The 21913-nt window shown below is 33.5% G+C and overlaps 2 protein-coding genes across 2 annotated transcripts; one reads left to right on the top strand and one right to left on the bottom strand.

Moving 5' to 3' along the window:
• Positions 1-827: 827 nt before the first annotated feature.
• Positions 828-16649, bottom strand: LOC149419356 (WD repeat domain phosphoinositide-interacting protein 3). Its single transcript, XM_089638250.1, has 6 exons — positions 16512-16649; positions 16150-16431; positions 13597-13748; positions 11574-11762; positions 7551-7788; positions 828-5980 (listed from the first exon to the last, which is right to left on the bottom strand). Exons 1-6 carry the CDS (start codon positions 16576-16578, stop codon positions 5874-5876), a joined length of 1035 nt encoding a protein of 344 aa, XP_089494376.1. The 5' UTR covers positions 16579-16649; the 3' UTR covers positions 828-5873.
• Positions 16650-16950: 301 nt separating this feature from the next.
• Mrm2 (Mitochondrial rRNA methyltransferase 2) lies at positions 16951-20113 on the top strand. Its single transcript, XM_089637796.1, has 3 exons — positions 16951-17201; positions 17584-17785; positions 18777-20113. The coding sequence occupies exons 1-3, from the start codon at positions 17038-17040 to the stop codon at positions 19143-19145; spliced, it is 735 nt and encodes a 244-aa protein (XP_089493922.1). The 5' UTR covers positions 16951-17037; the 3' UTR covers positions 19146-20113.
• The last annotated feature ends 1800 nt before the right edge of the window (positions 20114-21913 follow it).

The raw sequence follows: 21913 nt of genomic DNA, 5'->3' as shown, positions 1-21913 counted from the left end.
TAGTGCGGGCCCCACTAAAGAACATCCGGAAGACTTTCTGCCGTAAGTACGCTCGACCAGTGTAATACTCTCTTTAGTACGGGGCATCAGAATCATAAGTATTCAAATGGAAGAGAGTAGAACCAAGCTCTTTTCCCATTAAGGTGTCACAAAACAACCGCAACATCTCACATTACTATTTTTTGCACCATCTTACCGGATAATGTTTATCGGACAGAAATATACAGGTGTCCGGCGGCAAAGTTCGCTAACTTAAGTAGGCGATTCTACATTATCTTTTTTACTTGGTACTATTATGTACCCTCAAATCACCCCCCGAAGTTAGTGCACTTTACTTACCCTGTATATCATAATTTAAAACACAAATAAATAAAATAGCACATATCCATACAAGATATTTGCTACACCTTTTGACAAAAAAAAATTTGCTTGGTTGGGTATTTTGGCGTCAAATCCAAATTTAAGTCATGCATGAAAAAGGCAGCGCAGCCTTAATAAAAAAGAGGAGGAAATTATAAAGGCATTTTGTTGTGACATTTTGCCATAAAAAATGTCACATTAAAATAACTTAGACAAAAACTAACTTGCTAAAACTTATGAGACACAAAATTAATTTATTTTAATTGTTGACTTGTGTGACTTAAGTGACGGAATGCAACTTTACCAACTGGGGGCGAGTCCCTATCTTTTGCATCAGTTAATGTGGCGTTAAATGGGTCACGTGTTACATAACATGAACTCCTGGGGCCATGAGACTGATTGCAACTTCTTTCTCCAAAGGCTATGTGCCATAAATAAATTTAAAAAAAAAGCATTTATTTGGGTAAATAATATTTTATTCAATGAAATTCAAAGAAAAAACAGAAGCCTCATTCAAATTCATTCACAATAATAAAGTCTAACCCTTTAAAATAATTATAAGATAAAATATTATACTTAAAGCATTTAATCGGATATCACAATAAGCCGAAATTGGAAATGACATACTATTGTGTACTCAGGACACACTTCACCGAGGCACGTTTCGAAAGAGAAATTAAATCTACCCAAGTCAATATATTTTAAGAAATCATAAACAATAAAACTACACATTAATTGTTCTTTTTTGTCGAAATTTTACAAACGGGTCTCCTGAAAAAAAAAAGTTTTGAAGATATTTCTTTTTATTTATTGTTATCATGTTTAATTTGTAGAACTCCATTCCAAGGTTTTATCAAAACTTCAGAAGGCAAAACAGCTGTCACACATAATGATAATTATTATTATACAGCAAACTTGTTCATAATTAAACTGTTTTATTAAATTAAATAATATGTAATATTATTGAATGTATAAAAGAAAAACTTTTAAAAATAAGTATATATTTCTCTTTGTAAAAACAGTCCTCAGTAATTTATTTTGACAATTTTTTCCTCAGACAATAATAAATTGATAATTTTGTTTTTTCATCGTTTATGCAAAAATCAATTGTTGACTACACATTTACTGTTAAATTAAATTACAAAATGTCACCTATTGGACGACATCAAAAATATTACTACATGCTTTTTTTCTATAACAATATTCATTGTGAATGTGCACAAATATACAATTTATGCAAATCAAGTATAAAATGATTTATAAACTACATAATATTATTTCAACATGACACAATTAATAATATGGGAATTTAATTTATTGGTCAGGAATGCTCCTGAATTTTATAAATTATTGTGCATGATAATTTTGCACCAATTGACAACCAAAAACTAAGTCATAAATGGTTACATTATTTCATAATATGTTTCGTGATAATAATTATTATACTTTGTCTTTAAACAAGATATTTATTTAACAATTAATATAATAACTAGAGAACAACATTGGGTAGTTCAATCGTACAGCATATTAATTCTGTAGTATTTTTTTAGAATATTTAAAGGTTAACTTACTAAAGAATTTTTAAAAATATTTGTGTGGAAAAAAAAAGAGCTAGAGTTGAAAGTTAAGTGTGACTGTTAAAATGTCATGAAATGACCAATTGGCAAGGAAAGATTTATGATAATTTTACTTATCTTAAAATTACAGCAAAAGTTGTTGTAGACATTTGAAAGTTAATTTTTTTCAGAATAAACTTCAAACTTCTTACAAAATAAAAGGCGATGCACTACGTCGTGTAATATTTTGAATCGAGCCGCTATCAATAACACACCTTACGTAGATGGCGATAAGGCTTAAATTCCCGCTTAACACCATCCATCTGTTTTGATTTATGCAAGAAAAAAACATGGCCAAAAAGTGCCTTTTATTTTATTTTGTGGATGTTCAGTCACACATATATAAATGTTTTTCGATCATTTTATAAATAACTTAATTCGCCACATTAATTGCACAAAATAAAACCATAACCGAAAATGGGTTCGTAAGAAAAGATTTTGAACTTTATAGCAGTTTTCATAGGCCTTATACATTATTTTTTTCTGGGCTTATAAAAAGACTTATCTAAAAAATACTCGATTATTTCAAAGGCCAGGATGTATTCTATATCTCGCAGTATTTAATTAAAGCATCTGAAACATTTCTAGGCGACCAAATTTTCAAACCAAAAACACATGATTTTGCATTATTACGTATTGCATCGCCTTAACTTACTTATGTTATGGAGTTTAAAGGTTGTCGCATACATAGTCCCGGCTACCCGCACCAGATCAGCATCGCCTCACCTCGAGCCGATCAGAATTCTTTATATGAAACTCCATAAAACAACACCCTAAACAGCTCCGTAACGGCTTCGCCTCGCCTCGGCATACGTTTTGTGGTCACCTCGCAGTTACCACACTTATCTAACCGCGGGGATGGCAAGCAAAATGTCCATGGTCTCCGCGTTTCAACGGTTTCTTAAATTTTCTTCTTCAAATTAAATTTATTAGAAGTATGCTCGTTGACGTCAAGCTCACGAGCTGTCACCCATCCGTAACCACACTGTCGTCCAGACGTAGTTGCACCGACACCACGGATCTGCTGAGCCGCTCAGGTGATTTGCCTGGGTTGTGTTGACGGCGAGGCGATGAGGCAAGGCGGTGCCGATCTGATGCTGAACTGATATGTGTGCGATAACCTTTAATTTTATGGTTTCGTAGGTATGTACATTTTTCTAAAACAATATCTCTTAATGAAATTTTATACAGCAATTTCGGAGCTATGTTTAAAAATATTATAACTTGTAGGTTCATTACGTAAGTTCTCGGAAATAGATCGGAGTTTGGAAAATGGTTACGTCAAAGTAAAATAGGTATAAGGCAAGATGATGGTATTCAATCTTTAGTCAGAATTGGAAACTCACAACACTTAATATGATGTCACTCTGTGTTCATTATTATTACATAAATATTATCACCATTGCTAAATAAACTTTTCAAAACTTTGGTAATTAGTCATAATTAGTTTAAACTTACAACTCTCCATAACAAAGTGATTGAAACGTAAAAACTAAAGTGTTTATAAACTAAAAAGAAGTTTAAAAAAAGGATTAAAAGTAATGTTCGATACTCGTATTTAAAGGTCTAGTAATGGGAGTTGAACTGATTTGTAAAATAAACCGGTGTAGGTGATTAGGTCACTGTACGGTTTGGATACAAAGATGAAAGCAGACTTCCTTTACAACGCTGGCCTTTTCAACGCAATCAATCCCTTCGCGCGGTATGCTTTTATCATGATCATGGATCACCATGTATGACTTATGCTACATTCGCATAAGGGCCGCATAGCCGCTGATGGATCACATATGCGACAGCTGAGAGGATAAGGTTAAACTTAGCAACTACAACACATGGTTCAAGAATGGTGTAACTCACCAACAGTAGAAATCACTGCAAGGGTTCAATACAAAGATAAAAGCAGACTTAACCTTTACAACGCTGGCCTTTTCAACACAATTTATCCCATCACGTGGAATGTTCTCATCATGATCATGGATCACCATGTATCACATATATTACATCCGCGTAAGGGCCACATAGCCGCTGACGGATCGCATATGCGACAGCCGAGTAGATAAGGTTAAACCTACCAACTATAACAGAGTTCAAGAATGGAGTAACTCACCAACAGTAGAAATCAGATTACAGAAATGGCCCGCCCCATTTATAAATTTGGTTAAAAAGAAAATATTAAATAACACAAAATGTTTTCAGTCCCTTTAATCCTTCCGAACTTTGTGTATATTCGAAAATACATAGATTTAAGTTTTTTTTCTCCCTATCTAGAGCCAATAAAAATTGGCAATTTTCTTTTTTCAATGGCTGGTATAACTGGCTTTGCATGCTATTTTTGGATTTTAGATACTAGTTTAGGCGGTAGCCATTTTTATATTTTGAAATGTTATTTTTATGTTCAATCTTGACCAAATTTATTAAATGTAAGGTTTTTTAATTATAATTATAATTAAATATAATTAAAAATATTATAATTTTTGTAGGCAGTGTACGATTTGTCAATTTACGCGAAACATGCTCTCTGAGACCTAATGTTCTTTCAAATGAAACTAGCAATAACTTCCAAAGTATTGAAAAAAAAACAATATAAGTTTTCAAATACCTCTAGCAATTATTATCAAATATGTTCTACAACTGTCAATTTTAATTCAGGTCTGAAAGGGTTATCAAAAAAAACTTTAAATCAATTTTTTTTTCAGAATAGACTCCAGGTCTCGACATTAGCCGAATTGAATATTCTCTTTCAAGCAGTGTCCTACTCTATTAGGTACTCTTACTTTGACTAAAAAATTGTAAGAAAGGCATACGTTGGTGATTACAACAGTGTTTTGATAATTTTATTGATATCATGTTATGATGAAAATATTAATGCGTCAAATATTATAAGTTTGTTTTTAATTTGTAATATTTGTTAAATCTAAAATAAAATCAGCACAGTTAACATGATTGTATGCTGCAAATTCCAGACAGGGTTAACCTCTTCCCGCCTGATGGCATCATCCGTTGCCAGCAAATTCAAAAAATTATTTTAATTCCTGCTTCTTATTTTTCCTCGAAAAGAGATCATTAAAGTGTCAAGCTATCCTTCACAAATTTTTCATTAGATTCAACATGAAAGAACACAGTACCTACATCCAATTACTTATAGGTATCCCACATAAATAAAAATTGGATTTGTTATCAGAGACACTATCTAGGTTACAAACAGATAATTAAAAAAAAGATAGCTGCCAAAAATATGGGAAAAATTAGTTACAAGTTAATATTGTTAATTCTGAATTTGAAATATGAGATTGACAAATATGACGTATAATAATTAGGTCTCAATGGCCAAGTAGATAAAGACGTTGTCCCGGTAGGACAGAGATCCTGGGTTCGATTCCCAGTTGAGACCGTTATATTTTTATTTTCTTTGTCTTGTTCTGTTTCATATTTCATGTTCGTTTAGATTTGTAAGCATTATATTCCTCTCCAATAAAATAAATTAAAAACACTGTTATCATTGGTAAGAAATTTTTCCAATATTAATGAAACCTTTCTTATTTTATTTTAGATGTATTTAAAAAAAAAAAATATTGGTCCATTAATGAATGACGTACACATAGATACCACATCCCTGAACTCCAAAATAAATTGCAAAAAAATGCAATCTTTAACAAAAATTAAATAAAAGATAATTTAAAAAAATATTAATTTCTAGATTTGATAGGTCATGCGGAAAAAGAATATTAGAAATTACTGAATTAAAAAAAATTGTCCCCGTGTATAACATAATTGTTAAGCTTGGTTTTAGTGCATTTAGAAACAACAAAAAAATGATTGAGTGTCTTTTTAATTCTGTGCCTCTGATTTCCACTGTGTGTAAATTAGTGGCACCTATAAAGAAATGGACAACACAGCCTAGTGCCTTTCATCAGTCATTTCCAGGAACTGGTCACAAACGTCCCGGGAACTTTCTCCCTTGTTGGTGAACATATATTTGTAGTAGGACCCGTCGGCGCAGATTACTGTAACACAAATACATCATTAATAACAGAGATCCAATTTACCTATCATGCCAATGTCCTGCGCCGAGCTAGTAGGACATTAAAGCGTGTCATTAAACGTTCAAACCCATCTGCCTGATCGGTGAAACAGTGCCACCTACAGGAGCACCTAGCATCGAAACCTAATTAAATTATTGTGTTAAGTAAGATAATTTGTGTTAACTTTACTATTTTTGAAATATTAAATAATAATAATTTCTGGAATGCTATAAATTGTTTGAACGGAACAACTACGACCTGCTATGTATTCCACATGGCAAAACGGTCGTTTAGGCTCTGTTAAAAATGTACGAACCATTAGCAAAGTTCACCACCAGTTACTTTACAGGCTCCTGCCTAGCACCTAGCGGTCAGAGGTAAAACTAGGGCTAACAGATAAAACAGATGTTTTGCCTTATCAATTGGCTTTCTTTGACAGTGTTTGTTTACAATTAGCTTGTCAATGTGTTTTACTTGGTTAGATTATATAAAACGTCGCCGACTGGATTCCTTCTTCTTCTCTCCTATAAAATAGTAACAAGCAGTCATTATGGTCTACAGACCATTAGTAAAAGTGTTTTGTCCGGGTCGGGAATAATTTAACTCTTTGTAACATTAAATAAAGTAAAAATGCAGTTTTGTGCAGTAAAAACAAAAAAACCATGCGTCTGTTATTGAAGACTTCATCAAGCCCAAACAAATCTTAACAGGCTCAGCATAGCATGACAAGAGATATGGTGTTGCTAAATTCAATTTGGGTACTGCCACCCCAGATTCATTTATTGGATAACCAACACCTCTGACATAGGTCACCCCAAGAGGTTCACTATGTTTAGCGGGGGTGCCCGGGATCATGGGGGTGAGGTTAGTCTAGGTCTGGGCGAAGGATGCGTCTGCCCAGGTGCCGAGAGAGACTGGTTGAGGGAGGCCTTTTGACCTCACCGACTGGACTCTCTCGACCCATCGCCTTTCACCTCAGTTGAAGGAATGAATACGTCACTCCCAGGCACACTTACCTCCGGATTCCTACCCACCCCACATACCTTTTTCTCCTTCATTTCCTTAAAAAGAACCTCCACACAGAATACTTTAAGATGATATAGGCCCTGAGGGAAATTATTTTCATCAGGGCCACCATGCTAAAGAAAAAAAATGATATCGCTGGGTCTCTTGAAATTTTCAACATTGGTCTAGAAGGTTTCAAGAGTAATTTTAGGAAAGAACTCTAAAATATATTTTGTATTGTTAAATTTTTCATGTACTTATTTTTAAGTTATACTAGCTGACGTGTACCCGTCGGCATAGCTCGACTTTTCTCTATAAAAATATATATTTTAGAGAAGAAATGATATCATTGTATTGTTACAAGATTACATAAACCTGTAATACACATTATAAAAAAATAAAAAAAAAACAAATAAAATAATATTGAGAAACTTGAAATAACTATATTACGTACCTCCATAGGTATTCGATAGGAGAAAAAAATTCTTTCTAATATATATTTTGTATTTAAAATCTTGCTAGAACAGAAATAGACAATTTAACATACCAATTATGGATGATTTATCAGCTCCAAAAGCACAGACACACGGGGGGCCGTTGGGTATTGTGAACTTGCAAAAACTCCAAGTGCTGGCAAAGTATTTGGGGAGGAATGAGGCATTTGCCAAACTGGATTGTCTATTTAGCTTGGGGTCTTCAAGGCTAAATATGTGGACTGTCCCATGGTCCGAGGCCACACACAGACAGGTACCGCTGTGGTTGAAGTTTATACAGTAGATCGAAGCCTAAAAAGAAAAGAAAAAAATTTATAAAATATTTTTAGGAGTGGCAAGATTATAAAAAATGGATGAAGTGAATCAAATGTAAATAAAAGAGTCACATATTTAGACGTTGATGGTTTACGTAACATTTTTATAAAAAAATGCATGGTGTTCAAGTGGATTCGGTAATATAATTATGTCTAAAGCAGGATTTGGGAACCTGCGGCTCACGAGGCTTTAGGAACGTCCCGCTGACCATAAAAAAACAGAATAAACAAAATTTGTTTCAGATCGCGAGAACGGTTTACTTTCGCGGTGTTTCAGATACATTTTTAATTTTCCTACCGCTACAGACCTTATTACAAAACCCGTAGTAAGGTATAACATAGCTGCACCTACATTACTAGAAAACAGTTTAGACACAAATAAATATGCATTCCAACATCCCTTTTTCTTTTTTTACTAAAAGAAATTTAAATATAATTTTATTTTAGCGACTATTTAAACATTGTATGTACATACAAAATATTATAGTGAATTTATGTACAGTAATTGTATTTCTTAGTCCCTCACAAGGGTGTCTTGTGCTGAGGCGGACTAAAGTTATTTAGTTCTATTTTATTTGTCTTCTACGAGTATGTAGTTTTATCTTCCAAATGATGTTTTAAAATTCCTGTTGCGGATTCATCTGCTGATGCATTTCGAAGGAAATCGTTCGTATGTTCCGAGTGGAGTTGAAATTCTAGTTTCACACTATATGCTGCAAAATTACGAAGAAAACCATAATTTTTCAAGTGCTTGTTTCACGTATAACGATTATTTAAGGTAACGTATGCAGAATTACTCTGTGACGTATGGTAATAAGGTAGAGTATTTAAGCGATAGATGGTGCTAGTCATAAAGCTTACTCCAGAGTCCGTCAGATGTCGCTAGAGTGTAACAGGTACTTGTGAGATGATATTGACAGGGAACAAGCTTCTCGAACTAGAGAATTACCAACCCTCGGGTAATGAACAGTGTAGCTAAATCCAGTCCTATTAATTGTAACGTAAATAAACACAATTATAATAAAGAACCTTTTACTTTTTACAAAGAGCCAACACCAAAATCTACATAGTAACGCAGATATAACAATTTTAAACCAGTCCTGTGTTTTTAACGCAACTTAAAATTCGATTTGCGGACTCATCAGCAGGCGCAACTTAAGGGAAATCATTCTCACTTTCCGAGTGCAGTTATAAATTTCTAGTAGTAGACTTATTTGTGGACATGACGTTTGGTCACACATTTTCCATATTTTATTTGAAGAATTCTTGTCAGGTGTGATATAAAAATAAATTAAAATAGGTATGTACTCGGTAAAATGAGGTTTTAATAATATATGGAGGATTCCGACACCCTTCCCCCCAACAAAAACTAATTGCAGCCCTTAGGTGATACTACAAACATCCGTATGGCCCCCAATGGCGAAAAGGTTCCCCACCTGTGGTGCTCAATTCTCCAATCCAGGCCGGTCGCAATTGCGGTTGAAAATACATACATTGGTCGACATTCTTATTCTTGAGTCTCATTGAAGGTACATACTTAGATGCCAAACGTCGAAAGTCATTCCACTCGAAGAACGAGTGGGTCGAACCAGTCGACGCCGACTTGTCTTCGACGGCTGTCAAAATCAAGTCTATTGTATCCTAACCTAAGATCGCTTCCCGCGTGTTCTTTGAAGGTCAGGCAAATCTGAAGCAGCTGCTTTGAGACCAGCAAGAACATTCGGCTAGAGGTTAGATCCTTTCGTTAATTTGACAGACGAAGAATTCATCAGGAATTCTAGGCTTCTAGTACGTCGGCTGGTAGTCAATGTGTCTCCGTTCATAACACCTTCATCCCGTTTTTCAGATCTGGATGTCAAAACTAAGGTTAGCACAAAAATGATGCGGTGCCGTTTTGTTTTTGACATTTCAAATTATCACCAATAACACCATAGAAACGTCAAAAACATCAGAAACCTAGACAATATTCACAGGGTCGCGAATATAATCATCTGTTCAACCTTTTGACTTTCAAGATTATGTTTAAATGAAACATTCAACGAATTTCGTAGAGACAACAAGGTAATTTTTTTTTTAGATGGCGCATAACGAATAACTCTTGATCGCTCGTAGAGAATCCAGCCTCTGATCCATCAATAAAAAATCATTATTATACTTAACCACTCGGAACATTAGAACGTCAAAAGACGTAAATATGATAATAGCGGTCAAGACATTAGTACGTCTTTTCACGTAAGCGCGCGAGATTTTACAAAAATCGATTTATTTCCATCACTAGTATACGGATTGCCATGATTTAAAAAACAGAGTATCGATAATGAATAACGCTACGCGTCTGCATTCAAAAATATCTATGGAATCTAGAGGTGCATTTTCTGAGTCGATTGAATCTGTCAGCTTGTTCGTTCGTAATTTATTGCGTTTTTAAATAATTTATTAAAAATATTTTAGTTTGGACGGTTAATATTTTGAGGTGACCAATAGTTTTTAATTATATTTCTTCAATATATAAAGTGTTATTTCTTTATGATACTCAGAAAAAAGTACATTTTTCACAGCTTTGAAATAATGGTCAGCGATTTTTACATATTTTTGACGTTTTCAGAAAATGTATATTTAGAAACACAAATATTTACGTATAACAAAACAATACGATAGTGAATTTCATAATCTTTCCAAAACATTTTTTAGAATGAGGCTACGTTTCCCAAAACGTGAGTTATGGAGCTTTTAACAAAACTCGTGAATAACACAAAAATTTCCGCGTTTTGACAGTTCGCAAAGGAACACAAAGTAAATAAAAGTCCTTTTCTGAGAGGTTAATATGCAGGTATGTATTTTATAAGTTTCATATTTCTGTTTGTCATTTAATACAGGAGAAATATATTATGCACACAGTGAGATAAATTCGGGATTTATCAGTGTTAGACTGTGTTGCTGATATTAGCGTTAATTTTTTATTATCAATTTTCTGAGAAAACCGTTTGACATTGATTTGTTCATGTTTATAAATCATAATTATAAATTATTATTAATGGCTTAACAATAGCAATTATTATAATAATAAAAAATTTCATTGTGCAACTCAGATATACATATCGACAACTTTTAACGGTTTTAGTGACGTTCTATTATAGTGACGCTGGGTAACAGTGACACATTGCAAAACTTGGAAATATTGACTCTTGGTGAAAGTTAAACATAATAATGCATACTTCCCGGTTCCCTTCAACATAACCCCAGCAAAATCCACAGAAGAGTGTCTACCAACCAATCATTGATATACTAGTACCAGCGAGAGATTGTATGTGATGTCATCGTTTCATTGTTTCATAGATTCTTCCATCTTTTTTGTTTTCAAACAAGCCACAAGAGAAGGAAGAAGTCAAACGTCAAAGACGTCGGTACGAACTCTCGCTGGGGCTAGTTTATACAATTAAAAAACATTATGTTTTGTTACTACCAATAAAATATGAACTTAATAAGGTATTTATTATGTTTTGCTATTTATGCCGATCAAGCACTTGCGACCAAATTCAGCAGTCAACATATTGCACCCGACGGAAGATTAAACATTTAGGTATAAGCTGAAAACTGATCGAGACCAAAAGGGTTTTACAAAGGTGACTAGATGGTGTGGAGGCATATATATACCGCAGTCTTGGGTAAAGGGATCTGGAGGGAAACAACCTCGGCAGAAGCAGAGGCGGTTAAGACTCTCCAAGGGTTGCAGAGCTGATAATGTATGTGCATAATAATGACCTGATGAGCTCCTCGTCTCAGCTCGGCGACTTTATCGCCGGTGGTGGTGTCAAATACGCGTATTAGCGTGCCCTTCTCGCTGGCCGTGGCGAGGCGAGTGCCCGTCAAGCTGAGCGCCATGCAGCTCAGAGCCGCCTCGTGCGCCGCTATGTCTATGCTCTCGCGCTCTATGTTGGCTAAATCCACCATCTGGAAATAAGGATTAAGTTAAATATAACAATAAATATTATACAAAATCTGCACCCAGGTTACCTAATTGGGTTGTATGACAAACCAGAAAATAAAAACTTAACCTAACCTATTATTATTTTATGATGTTCTGTTTTTTTCACATCATTTTGTCATGTTCTGATATAAAGAGAATGCAATTGGTTTTTAGGAAGGACTCCATCTCACTTATACTAAATAGTAAATTAATACAACTTTAACTCATTGGAATCCAACATCTATCTCCCTGCCAGTTATTCTATAGCAATATTGTCTCTCTCACAGATCCAGTTAGCGTTGAAGTAAATTAAAAAAAAATTATTATATTTTTGAAAATCGTTTTCCCACACATGTCGTCTATTTCTTCAAGTCATGAATTAATTTTATTAAACATTTTAGTTTGAATGCAGCTTTTTATATTTCGCCGCATTCATAGTTTATTTCAAAAGGTAGATTCATAGTTTATTTATTTATTTATATATAATTTGTACATTTATTTATAACAATTACAGGTAATAAAGCCTAAGACGTTATAATTGTACCATTTATGCAGTGTATATGCAATGCCAAAAATCTCGCAAATGCGCTATAGGACACAAAAAATAAATCTAATTTTTTATCTACCGCACTCAAAAAGCACGTAGCTCTCCCCACAGGTGAGTTCATTAATAAATTAGTGCGGCTTGCTCTACTATATAGAAGATTGTGATGACGTCCTCGAGAGTGAGACTCTGGTACAAAAAAATTTAATTGGGCCAGTATCTCATTATTATATAAGTGACCGTTTATTAGTTGGAAAAAATATTTAAGCAAAGCAATACCTCTACGTGTCTCTAGGGAGTGGTAATTGGTCATGCCTAATATATAAATCGATGGGTAAAGCCAAGGGTAACGTCCATAGAGCCGCGAGAATAAAAACCTTAAAATTTTTTTATGGACTCTTTCAATGCGTAAAGTGTATGTTAATTCATGTGGAGCCCAGATGATCGAGTTTGATTCAAGTACACTTAGGACTAGTGTGTTATATAATAACGTCAGTGTTTTTGTGTTACGTTATATGAGTTATATTTATATTTTTATATGAGTTTCTAATTACGAAGCCGAGAAGCCTGTATCCTCTGCTTATTAAATCATCGATGTGTTGGTGAAAAGTTAGTTTGCTGTCGTAAATAACTCCTAGATCTTTGATTTGGTTTAGGTGTTGGAGAATAATTTCATTGATTGTATATTCAAATACATGCGGTTTCTTTGATCTTGTATACGAGACGATATTGCACTTGGGTGTACTGAAGTTCAAGCCATTTATTTTGGCCCAGTTTGAGACGCAGTCAATGTCACGTTGAAGGAGAATACAGTCAAGATGGTTTTTTATTGAGCGATATAGTTTCAAGTCATCTGCAAATAGTAAATACAGCGAATGTGTGATGACTGAACCAATATCGTTGATAAAAATCAGAAACAGAAGTGGTCCAAGGATAGACCCCTGAGGAACTCCAGAAAAAACTATGAATTCCAAAGAACTGGAAAGGTAGATTCATAGTTTATGTCAAAAGGTAGATTCATAGTTTATGTTAAAAGGTAGATTCATAGATTATGTCAAAAGGTAGATTCATAGTTTATGTCAAAAGGTAGATTCATAGTTTATGTCAAAAGGTAGATTCATAGTTTATGTCAAAAACGATAGAGAGAGCTAGTAAAAAAAAAACATACACAAATTATGGTAGTTCGTTCATCATATCCTCGTCTGAACAAGAAGAAAATGGAAGAGTTTAAAATACAATATTTCATATATACATAATCTTATAGTAAAACTAACTTGAACATGGCCAGCCTTTCGCCCTGGGAATGCGAGGAGCGAGTTATTACTATTGGGGCACAGCTCGCACAGCCCCCGAGGATTGGGGCTCGTCTCAAACACATGCAGCTGCTGTGGCGTCACCGTAAACGTGTACACCTTGATGACACCCTCTGCCAAACAAACAAAGTACTTCATTACTAATGATAATAATTATCGGATCAATTTAAATAGTGCTGTTGACCCAATAAACCCGAGCACTTAACACCGAGTCCTGCACCGGGGAGGGATTCACACGCTAGACCAATACTTACATGGGTTCAGGATTTCATTAGCGGGCTTCCAACTATTGTAGTTGGTGGTGAACGTAGTTCAGAATTGTGAAGTGAGCTGGAATGACCTTGATCGTTAAAATGTTATGTTTGCAAGGGATCATGTCTCTGATCATTTCTGAAATGGTTAATCAATAAATATTGGCATAAACCTAGAAATCCCCACCAATCACTCCGAATCATTCACACACCCTTTCTATCTCTCTCACTCTGGATCTACGTACAGGGTGCTACACCAAATGCCACCTTCATGATTAAATTTTTAAAAATACATATTTTATTTTTTATAGTTTGCCGGCAACCCGGTCAATTATTGTATTGAAAAAAAGTTTTTTGACAAAGTTGGTAGGTAAGTTATCCGTCTCACTAGACAACGTGTGTTCCGAGACGGGTGATAAATAAATGATATAGAAGAGATAACCTTATTTCAAGGAGAAATATTACATAGAATTTATGCAGAACAAATTTGGTATAATATAGTGATCAAAAGAATATAATATGTCTCATTTGAAGATAGTTAAGTAATACATCATAACACCTATAATATAAAAATGTATGAAGACATATTACATAAAATGTACACAGTCAGATCAAGCATGAAAGTACGTAAGAATAAGAAGTATTTAGGAGATATCTCCTTTGAGGATGGTTGAATAATACATCATATCATAAATAGTATAAAAACATAAAATGATTATTATAAATTGTGTTAAGTTAAAAAGTATATAGTATAAAAATAAATTTAAGGTAAAGTCAATAATTTCATACAGATTATTAAGTATAAATATATAATACAACGTCAATGAAATGCATAAAATAATATCATAATCGTAAAAATATAAAGTCCAAATTTGATAAAAAATAATTAATAAATAAAGTGCATAAGGGTCAGAGTATATAAAAAATTATGATTGTTATTCTAATTTTATCATTTATTCGAATATTTTTATTCTACAATATTGTTATTACTATTACCACAAACATAATTCTTCATTTACAACCACCTTAATTTCATTCTTTCCCCTCCCCATGGGAACACATGATTTAAATACTAGCATTATTATTTTTAATTTGTTAGGTTTTAGATTAAGTACTACATTTATTTCTAAACAGCATTTTTTGAATAATTTTAATAAAATATATTTTGTTCAACCCTCAGGCCTGTGGCATATTCTGTCATATAGACGGATAGAATATTTCCGCTTTGCAATAAAATCCAATTAAATGGAAGGTATCCAAAACCTAACATCTGTTTTTGAAAGGTGAAATACGCTTTTAAATTTTACTACCTATTAGAAATAAACATAAAAAATAAATTCACTGAAGTTCCTTATTATTTTTCCGCCGCACTTTAAGCACAGATTTTGGAAATTATGCTTTGTTTCAACAACTATAACAAGAAACAACCATCCACATGCACAAAATAGGTTATTAGGTTCTGAGTTTGGGTTAATTAAGTAAATTATGCGCAGTTAGACTGAAACAAAACTTTCACAAACATCAAATCAATACTAAAAAATACAAAATGGAGGCAAAGGAATTGGGAAATTTTGAACTTTGTTTGAAAAGAATGGAATTTTAATGCGCCTTTACCATCTATTCATGCTTAATATGCAAAAAAATTATAAATAGCACTTCGGTTCAACTTAATTACTATAAGAAACAACTATTTATGACGGGGAAATGGTAAAAGATGCAATAAAGTTCAATTTTTTTTTGGGAAATACACAAATTATTAAGATAACCCAAACTAACAACCTAAAACCTATTTTGTACATGTTTACTTAAACCCTCGACTTATATAGTCGTCTCCATTTTATAAACAAAGTGTTGTTTTTTAAAGAGCCTTTGCATGAAGCGGAATTCGACAACTACCTTATTCTTGCATTGACTGTGATCTCATTTTACACATAAAAAAACTTTATTATTGTTGTCACCATGACAAGAAGCTTAGCAGTTAGAAATTTGAGCAAAAATAATTTTTAAAAAGTAGTAAAAGTCATACTCAACAATCGACCCACAAGAGGTCAATTTATAATAATGAAGATAAGATAGTTTTTTATGAAATAAAACTAAGAATTAGCTAGCCCAAAATGTAGAAAGGATTTGAGCATTGAACTCTTAAGATTGATTGTTTTTCATGGTAGATGGTGCAAATTTGTATTTATTTAGTGACCAAACCAAATAAGTGATTCAGAATATGAATACAAACATTGTTTCTTTAGATTACACTATTACTGACCTAGGACAACCACAATTTTGTCTCTGCGCAATTTAACAGCTTTCACTGGTGCGTTGAAGTCTAGAGATATCGCGGGGGCCTTCTTCAGATCATCCCAAATAGTGACGTGATTAGGCGGATACACGGGATGCGAGCCGCCGCCAACTAGCGCCATATAATTACACCGAAATAACATCTCCACGTACGAAAGGCCTCCATCTGTAAATTCCTGCTTCTCTTTCAACTTCAAAGGGTCACAATTGAAAACTCGAAAGCCGTTTTCAGTTGCACAAGCAAAACAACCTGCAAATAAAAGATAAACAAATGTATTTACGTATCATGATAAGCGAATACAATGAACAATCCTTTATTTTCGCCCATACCTTGATCCTGATTAAACCCTGCGTATAGTAAACCGTTGCGGTAAGGATTCGGGGAACTTAAATACATCTTGGAATATTTATTGAGTACATTTATACAACATCGTCACGTCAGTTGGGAACCACCATTTTAAAGTTATTTTAACCTCAAAGTACGTAGTGACAGCTGTCATGCATTATAAGGCTGCTGAATTATTGAATAAAAACACAAAATCGTTATGTTGAAAGAAAACTCTCTTTAAATTAGTAGTTAAATTTGCTAAATTTTCATTTATCAAAATTTTGTAAATATAATTAAATATTTTGCTCTGATATCTCTGCAAAGTGAAATAATATATCATTTAAATGAGATTATTGTTTATGACGAAGTTTTCTGTATTGTTTATGAAATGCCAAAGATTTTCTTGATATTCCTCGTTCTTGTTTATTATCATTTATTATACTCAGTTTTGACAGCTGCGGTCGGTTCATAATATCTCCAGTATATAATTATTGTCTAATTTATAGTTTGTGATTCCCAGTTTTCAAAATGAGCTCTCTCGGCTTGGGGTATTTTAAGCGAACCTTCACAACTTGCCAAGCATTATTTTCTAAGGTGTCATTAACCAAACGGAAAGGGAAAAGCTCACATGAATGGATTACTAGACAACTTGAAGATCCATATGTGGAAAAGGCTAAGATGCAAAATTACAGGTAAATTTCACTTTAGATTTACGGATGTTTTCTTTTTCAAATTACCGATTATTTAATTTAAATAAATGCTTCATTTGTCTTCATTACGGGTTGAACAAATTAATCTTATAAACATAGGTGTGTACATAGCTATTGTAAAGTATTATTAGTGATTTTTTATCGTTCTTGTAATCACTGATTATGGCGGATAAAATAATTGCAAGAGTTATATACAATGAACTACGTAAAAAATCCACTGTTGATGTTGTGGTAGAAAGGTAAAAAACCTTGCAAAATGTGCAAATAAAAACCATGTTATATAAATAAAACGATAAATGAAAACCATTAATTAATATTTAGCTTTAATAATGTTCTATCATATATTTGACATTGTTTTTTGTAGATGTCGCAGCGCTTTCAAGCTACTGGAAATGAACGATCATACGGAGTTCTTGGTTCCAGGACAAGTTGTGGTGGATATTGGAGCCGCTCCTGGTTCTTGGACTCAAGTGGCTGTCTCTAAAGTTAACGCCAATAATGCAGACCCTAAAAAACCAAAAGGTTCCGTGTTTTCCATTGATAGATTGCAAATCTATCCTATCGAGGTACATACTTTTGCCATTTTTATCTTGTAGCCCTATGTACATGTTATTATAATTAGCATTATTGTTTTGCCAAAGTCCAAAGTACAAATCTACGAAGCCAAGATATGAGCAGTTGAAAGAGTTTTCTGCTTTCTATTAATAAACGAATAAATTCGGTTGCATTTTAATAATATAATATGTAATCTTTTTCAATATTATTTTATTCAAATTTTAGTGAAGTCAATAAGAAACTTGAGTGAAAAGTATTATGGCTTAAAACATATAGTCATATAGATCAACAAATGCTGATTCTGAATATATCGATCAATTTTATTATAATGCGTAGGGTGATAAGGGAAGTACCTGACTTATTTAACCTGATTCCTGACATTATTTGGAGTAAAAAATGTAAACGAAATTTTGCCCTCCAGTGACTTTTTTTTTCAACTTAAATCATAGAAAATCAGTATGTATTGGACAGTTAGGGTTGGGGTGAGAGGTTGAGCGGTTACTCATCACGTACATCCCTTAACACCCTGTATAATTATACATAGAATTTATAAACAATTAAAACCCTAAGAGACTTGAACGTCCTGTTATTGACCAGCGGGTTCAGGCAGAACTTACACTGCTGCCTCACGGATTGGTCGGCCGCGTGCATTAGTATGTTGATAATTTTGTGCCAAGGTGCACTACGTAGACTCGCACACATTTTACCGCTGCGTTATAAATTATTTCAAAAGAATTCATGTTTTTTGGAAATGCTGTTAAATATTTAAATTGGGATTTGTTGATTTCATACTGACCCGAGTGGGATTGACCTCACTGTTAACTGACAAAACCGAGGTACGTATGACGTCCCACGTAATCCTATCAGATTTCAATCGCTCTGGCTAATTTTGAAAATTATTTTAACTGTGTATGAAAAAAAATACTTGTACGTTAGAAGGTGAACTATCGTAAAATAAATTCACTAGAGTTCCTTATTATTATTCTCATCTTTTTATTTCAGGGTGCCAATATACTAAGCAATCTCGACTTTGAGAGCCAGGAAGCACAGGAGAAGTTAAAAAAACTATTGAACGGTGCGAAAGTGGACGTAGTATTATCAGACATGGCACCCAACGCATCGGGAATACGATACCTCGATCAGGACAACATAATCAGTTTATGTTACCGAGCCTTCAGGTTTGCGGCCCAAGTATCTCAGAAGGATGCTACTCTGCTGGTCAAGGTTTGGGATGGAGTGGAAGTTCCCGTCTTGGAATTAGATCTCGGAAGGTTCTATAAGCATGTCAAGGTTATGAAGCCATCGGCTAGCCGGTCAGATTCCGCAGAAAAGTTTATACTGGCGCGAGGTTTCAAAGGACTGCAAGAATAAATACCTCATCATTGTGGGAGCTGTAACCCTCCACTCCTGCTGTCTCCAACCAGTTCCCTATGCCCAAGGATGCAGTTTTCGTCACCGCACTGTCCAGCCATAAGAATTTACTTTTTATAACACTCCTTCATCCTGCAGGCTTATTATAAAGAAGCCTCTTCGATATTTGGCCATCTTCCATCTTTGCTGCTGGTCCTGCCCAGTGGAGCCATCTCAGTTTTATAAACCTTCTTCTTGATGGCTAATTAAAGAAATTGGTTATGTTTACGTAAATGCCATTTATATGTTTTATTTCTATGCGGGCACAATTGGAGCAGTCCGCTCTGGGCGCCGAATTGCCAAGGTGCTGATAATATCTAACACCTAATATATCACCCCTGAGATTATTTTTCACTAAATGGCACTACACAACAATACGAATATTATTGATTTCAGTGATCAGTGGCACTGCCGGCTCACGGCTCAAAGCTGGCCCAGTAAGTAGAACCAAGAGTGATATTTTGGTTAGACAATGTCACTTTAGTCTTCCCTTTAAAAAGTGGATGTTTTTTATCTCCATTTTGACTAGACGTCTCTGAGGATTATATATTGCAGCTCCAATTATTATTATTGTTCTTGATTTTATCCTATGCTCAAAGTCATAGCAATTACAATAATGTTATGATTGGATTGATGTAGTAAATGTGTAGCATATGATGATTATTTTGCTTCCATAATATTATACAGTAGAACCTTGATTAATTGGATTAATTCAAATAAAGATAGTCTGTGTAACCCAACATTGGGGTTGTCGGTATTCTACTGTAGATAATGTGTATACTTTGTTGGCAATTAATAAGTTTATAATTCTTATTTTGACTGTAAAAAGTGTTCCTGTGTAAGGTGAACAAAAAATGTATTATATTTGTTAAAATGTCTGTTTGTAAATAGAAGTTTATTTTGAGAACTGATTATTCTAGCAATATTTTTGTATTAAATTGTTTCGTTTGAAGTGTTATTTGTTTCATTTATTGAAAACTATATGCGTAATAATATAAGTAACCCTACATCTTAACAACTATAAAGAAGTAAATATGTTTTCTGGAGTAGTAAAAATTTAAAGGTGAGCTCTGGCTTCTTCAAATTAGTCCAGCTCGTTCTGTCTAGACTATTATAATATATTCATATTCATTCCCATGCTATGAAGCTTTTAAATATGCCTTTAACTGTCTGATAATACGACACGGCGCTGTTGGGTAGTAACTACTACTATTATTTAACCCCTATAGTGCAGCTGGCTACATTTGCAGTCCAGTGAAATAATGACTACCTGTAGCATATTATTTTTAGTTTTTATTGTTTTTATTTATTATTTCTTACAAAAGTCGAAAAGAATGTGACCTTACTAGGGTACCCCATTCTAAGGTCACATTATTTGTGGTTTCGTGTATAAATTATAAATTAGTTCAAGTTTTTTTTTTTTTAAGTTTGTTAATTTTTTTAAAATATTAAAATATTACAAGAGGAAAATTATAAAGCAGTATCTAGAAGAAAAACATAAAATAAGCGTTAATCTTCGTTAGGTTGCAACATAACATTGTACATATCTATATTCTTCCTTCCCTTTTCCATAATCCATATCTTAATACTTCTTTTGAAATTGGTTATTTATTGCAAGAGGAAGAATATTACATAATTTTATAGAGAAATATTGCATAATTCTTTGTCCAAAAGTCGTTTTAGTTGTAGGTTGGTGGAATGTATGCTGTAATGAGGATCTTGTGAATCGACCCAAGTTTGTATGTGCAAAGTTACCCTGATTTTTTAATGCTTAAATTAAAATATCTTTTGAATATAATTGTTTCAGAGACATTTAATTCCGGACATTCAAAATATAGTTTGTAGGAGTTCAAATATAATTTTCAAAATTCGTTTTAGTTGTAGGTTGGTGGAATGTATGCTGTAATGAGGATCTTGTGAATTGATCGAATTTTCAAAATTATCTTTGAGATATTTACTAAATTTTACTCAACCTATGGTTAATGAGCATACAGCATTCTGCTGATGAGCTCGTATTTGATTTCACAATAAGTTTAACAATAATCGAGTTGTTTTAAATTTAAAATAAGTTAATCCTTTCTTCTCTCCAAATAAGAATCCAATCGAGCTTTAAATTATATACAAATTATAATATATGTATTAGTAGAATCAATGACATGTTGTGGAAGTTTTGTTCCATGCATCCACTACTCTATTTTTAAGGAAGTGTTTCCTATGGTAATAATTTTTTGATTGTCCACGGAGATTTATATTTATTGTTGGTGGTGAAGATTTCTTGGATGCCAGGGGAATTATAATGCCCACATATAATTTTGAAAGTCTCAATCAGGACACCTCTTTTTCTTCTTTCTTTTAACGTTGATAATCTTAGTTCCTCGAGTCTATCTTCATATTGCTGGTCTTTCAAAGTTCTTGGTATTTTTTTAAATCTTCACTACTCTCTCTATTACATGTGTATCCTTCGCAAAATATGGACTTCATATTTGGAAACATATTCCAGAAGAGGTTTGCAGATATATTTTTAATATCAACTCCGGTATTAGGTCAAGGTAGACTTTTCTGATTAAATATGTTATTAAATTTGCTCTTTTGACAATACCAGTGATATCTCTAAATAGTATAAAATAAAATCGCTATCCGCGTTGGTCTGTTTGTGCGCTTAGTTCTTCTAAACTACGTAAAGAATTTTGATAGGGTTTTCACTATCTTTTAGAAAATTTCTTCCGGAA

This window comes from Hesperophylax consimilis, chromosome 12 (assembly GCF_061612785.1).
Source record: "Hesperophylax consimilis isolate HC1 chromosome 12, BYU_Hcon_1.0, whole genome shotgun sequence".
NCBI lineage: Eukaryota > Metazoa > Arthropoda > Insecta > Trichoptera > Limnephilidae > Hesperophylax > Hesperophylax consimilis.
This window is presented reverse-complemented; position numbering and strand designations above follow the sequence as displayed.

Bases quoted from the DNA above. Each gene is read 5' to 3' on its own strand.
- LOC149419356 (XM_089638250.1), bottom strand. From the start codon at position 16,578: ATGTATTTAAGTTCCCCGAATCCTTACCGCAACGGTTTACTATACGCA. The intron at 16,432-16,511 runs GTATGGGCGAAA...TTTTATTTGCAG, and splicing joins AGGGTTTAATCAGGATCAAG to GTTGTTTTGCTTGTGCAACT. The intron at 5,981-7,550 runs GTATGTTAAATT...TTTGTGTTACAG, and splicing joins TGATAAATCATCCATAATTG to TAATCTGCGCCGACGGGTCC.
- Mrm2 (XM_089637796.1), top strand. From the start codon at position 17,038: ATGAGCTCTCTCGGCTTGGGGTATTTTAAGCGAACCTTCACAACTTGC. The intron at 17,202-17,583 runs GTAAATTTCACT...TGTTTTTTGTAG, and splicing joins GCTAAGATGCAAAATTACAG to ATGTCGCAGCGCTTTCAAGC. The intron at 17,786-18,776 runs GTACATACTTTT...TTTTTATTTCAG, and splicing joins TGCAAATCTATCCTATCGAG to GGTGCCAATATACTAAGCAA.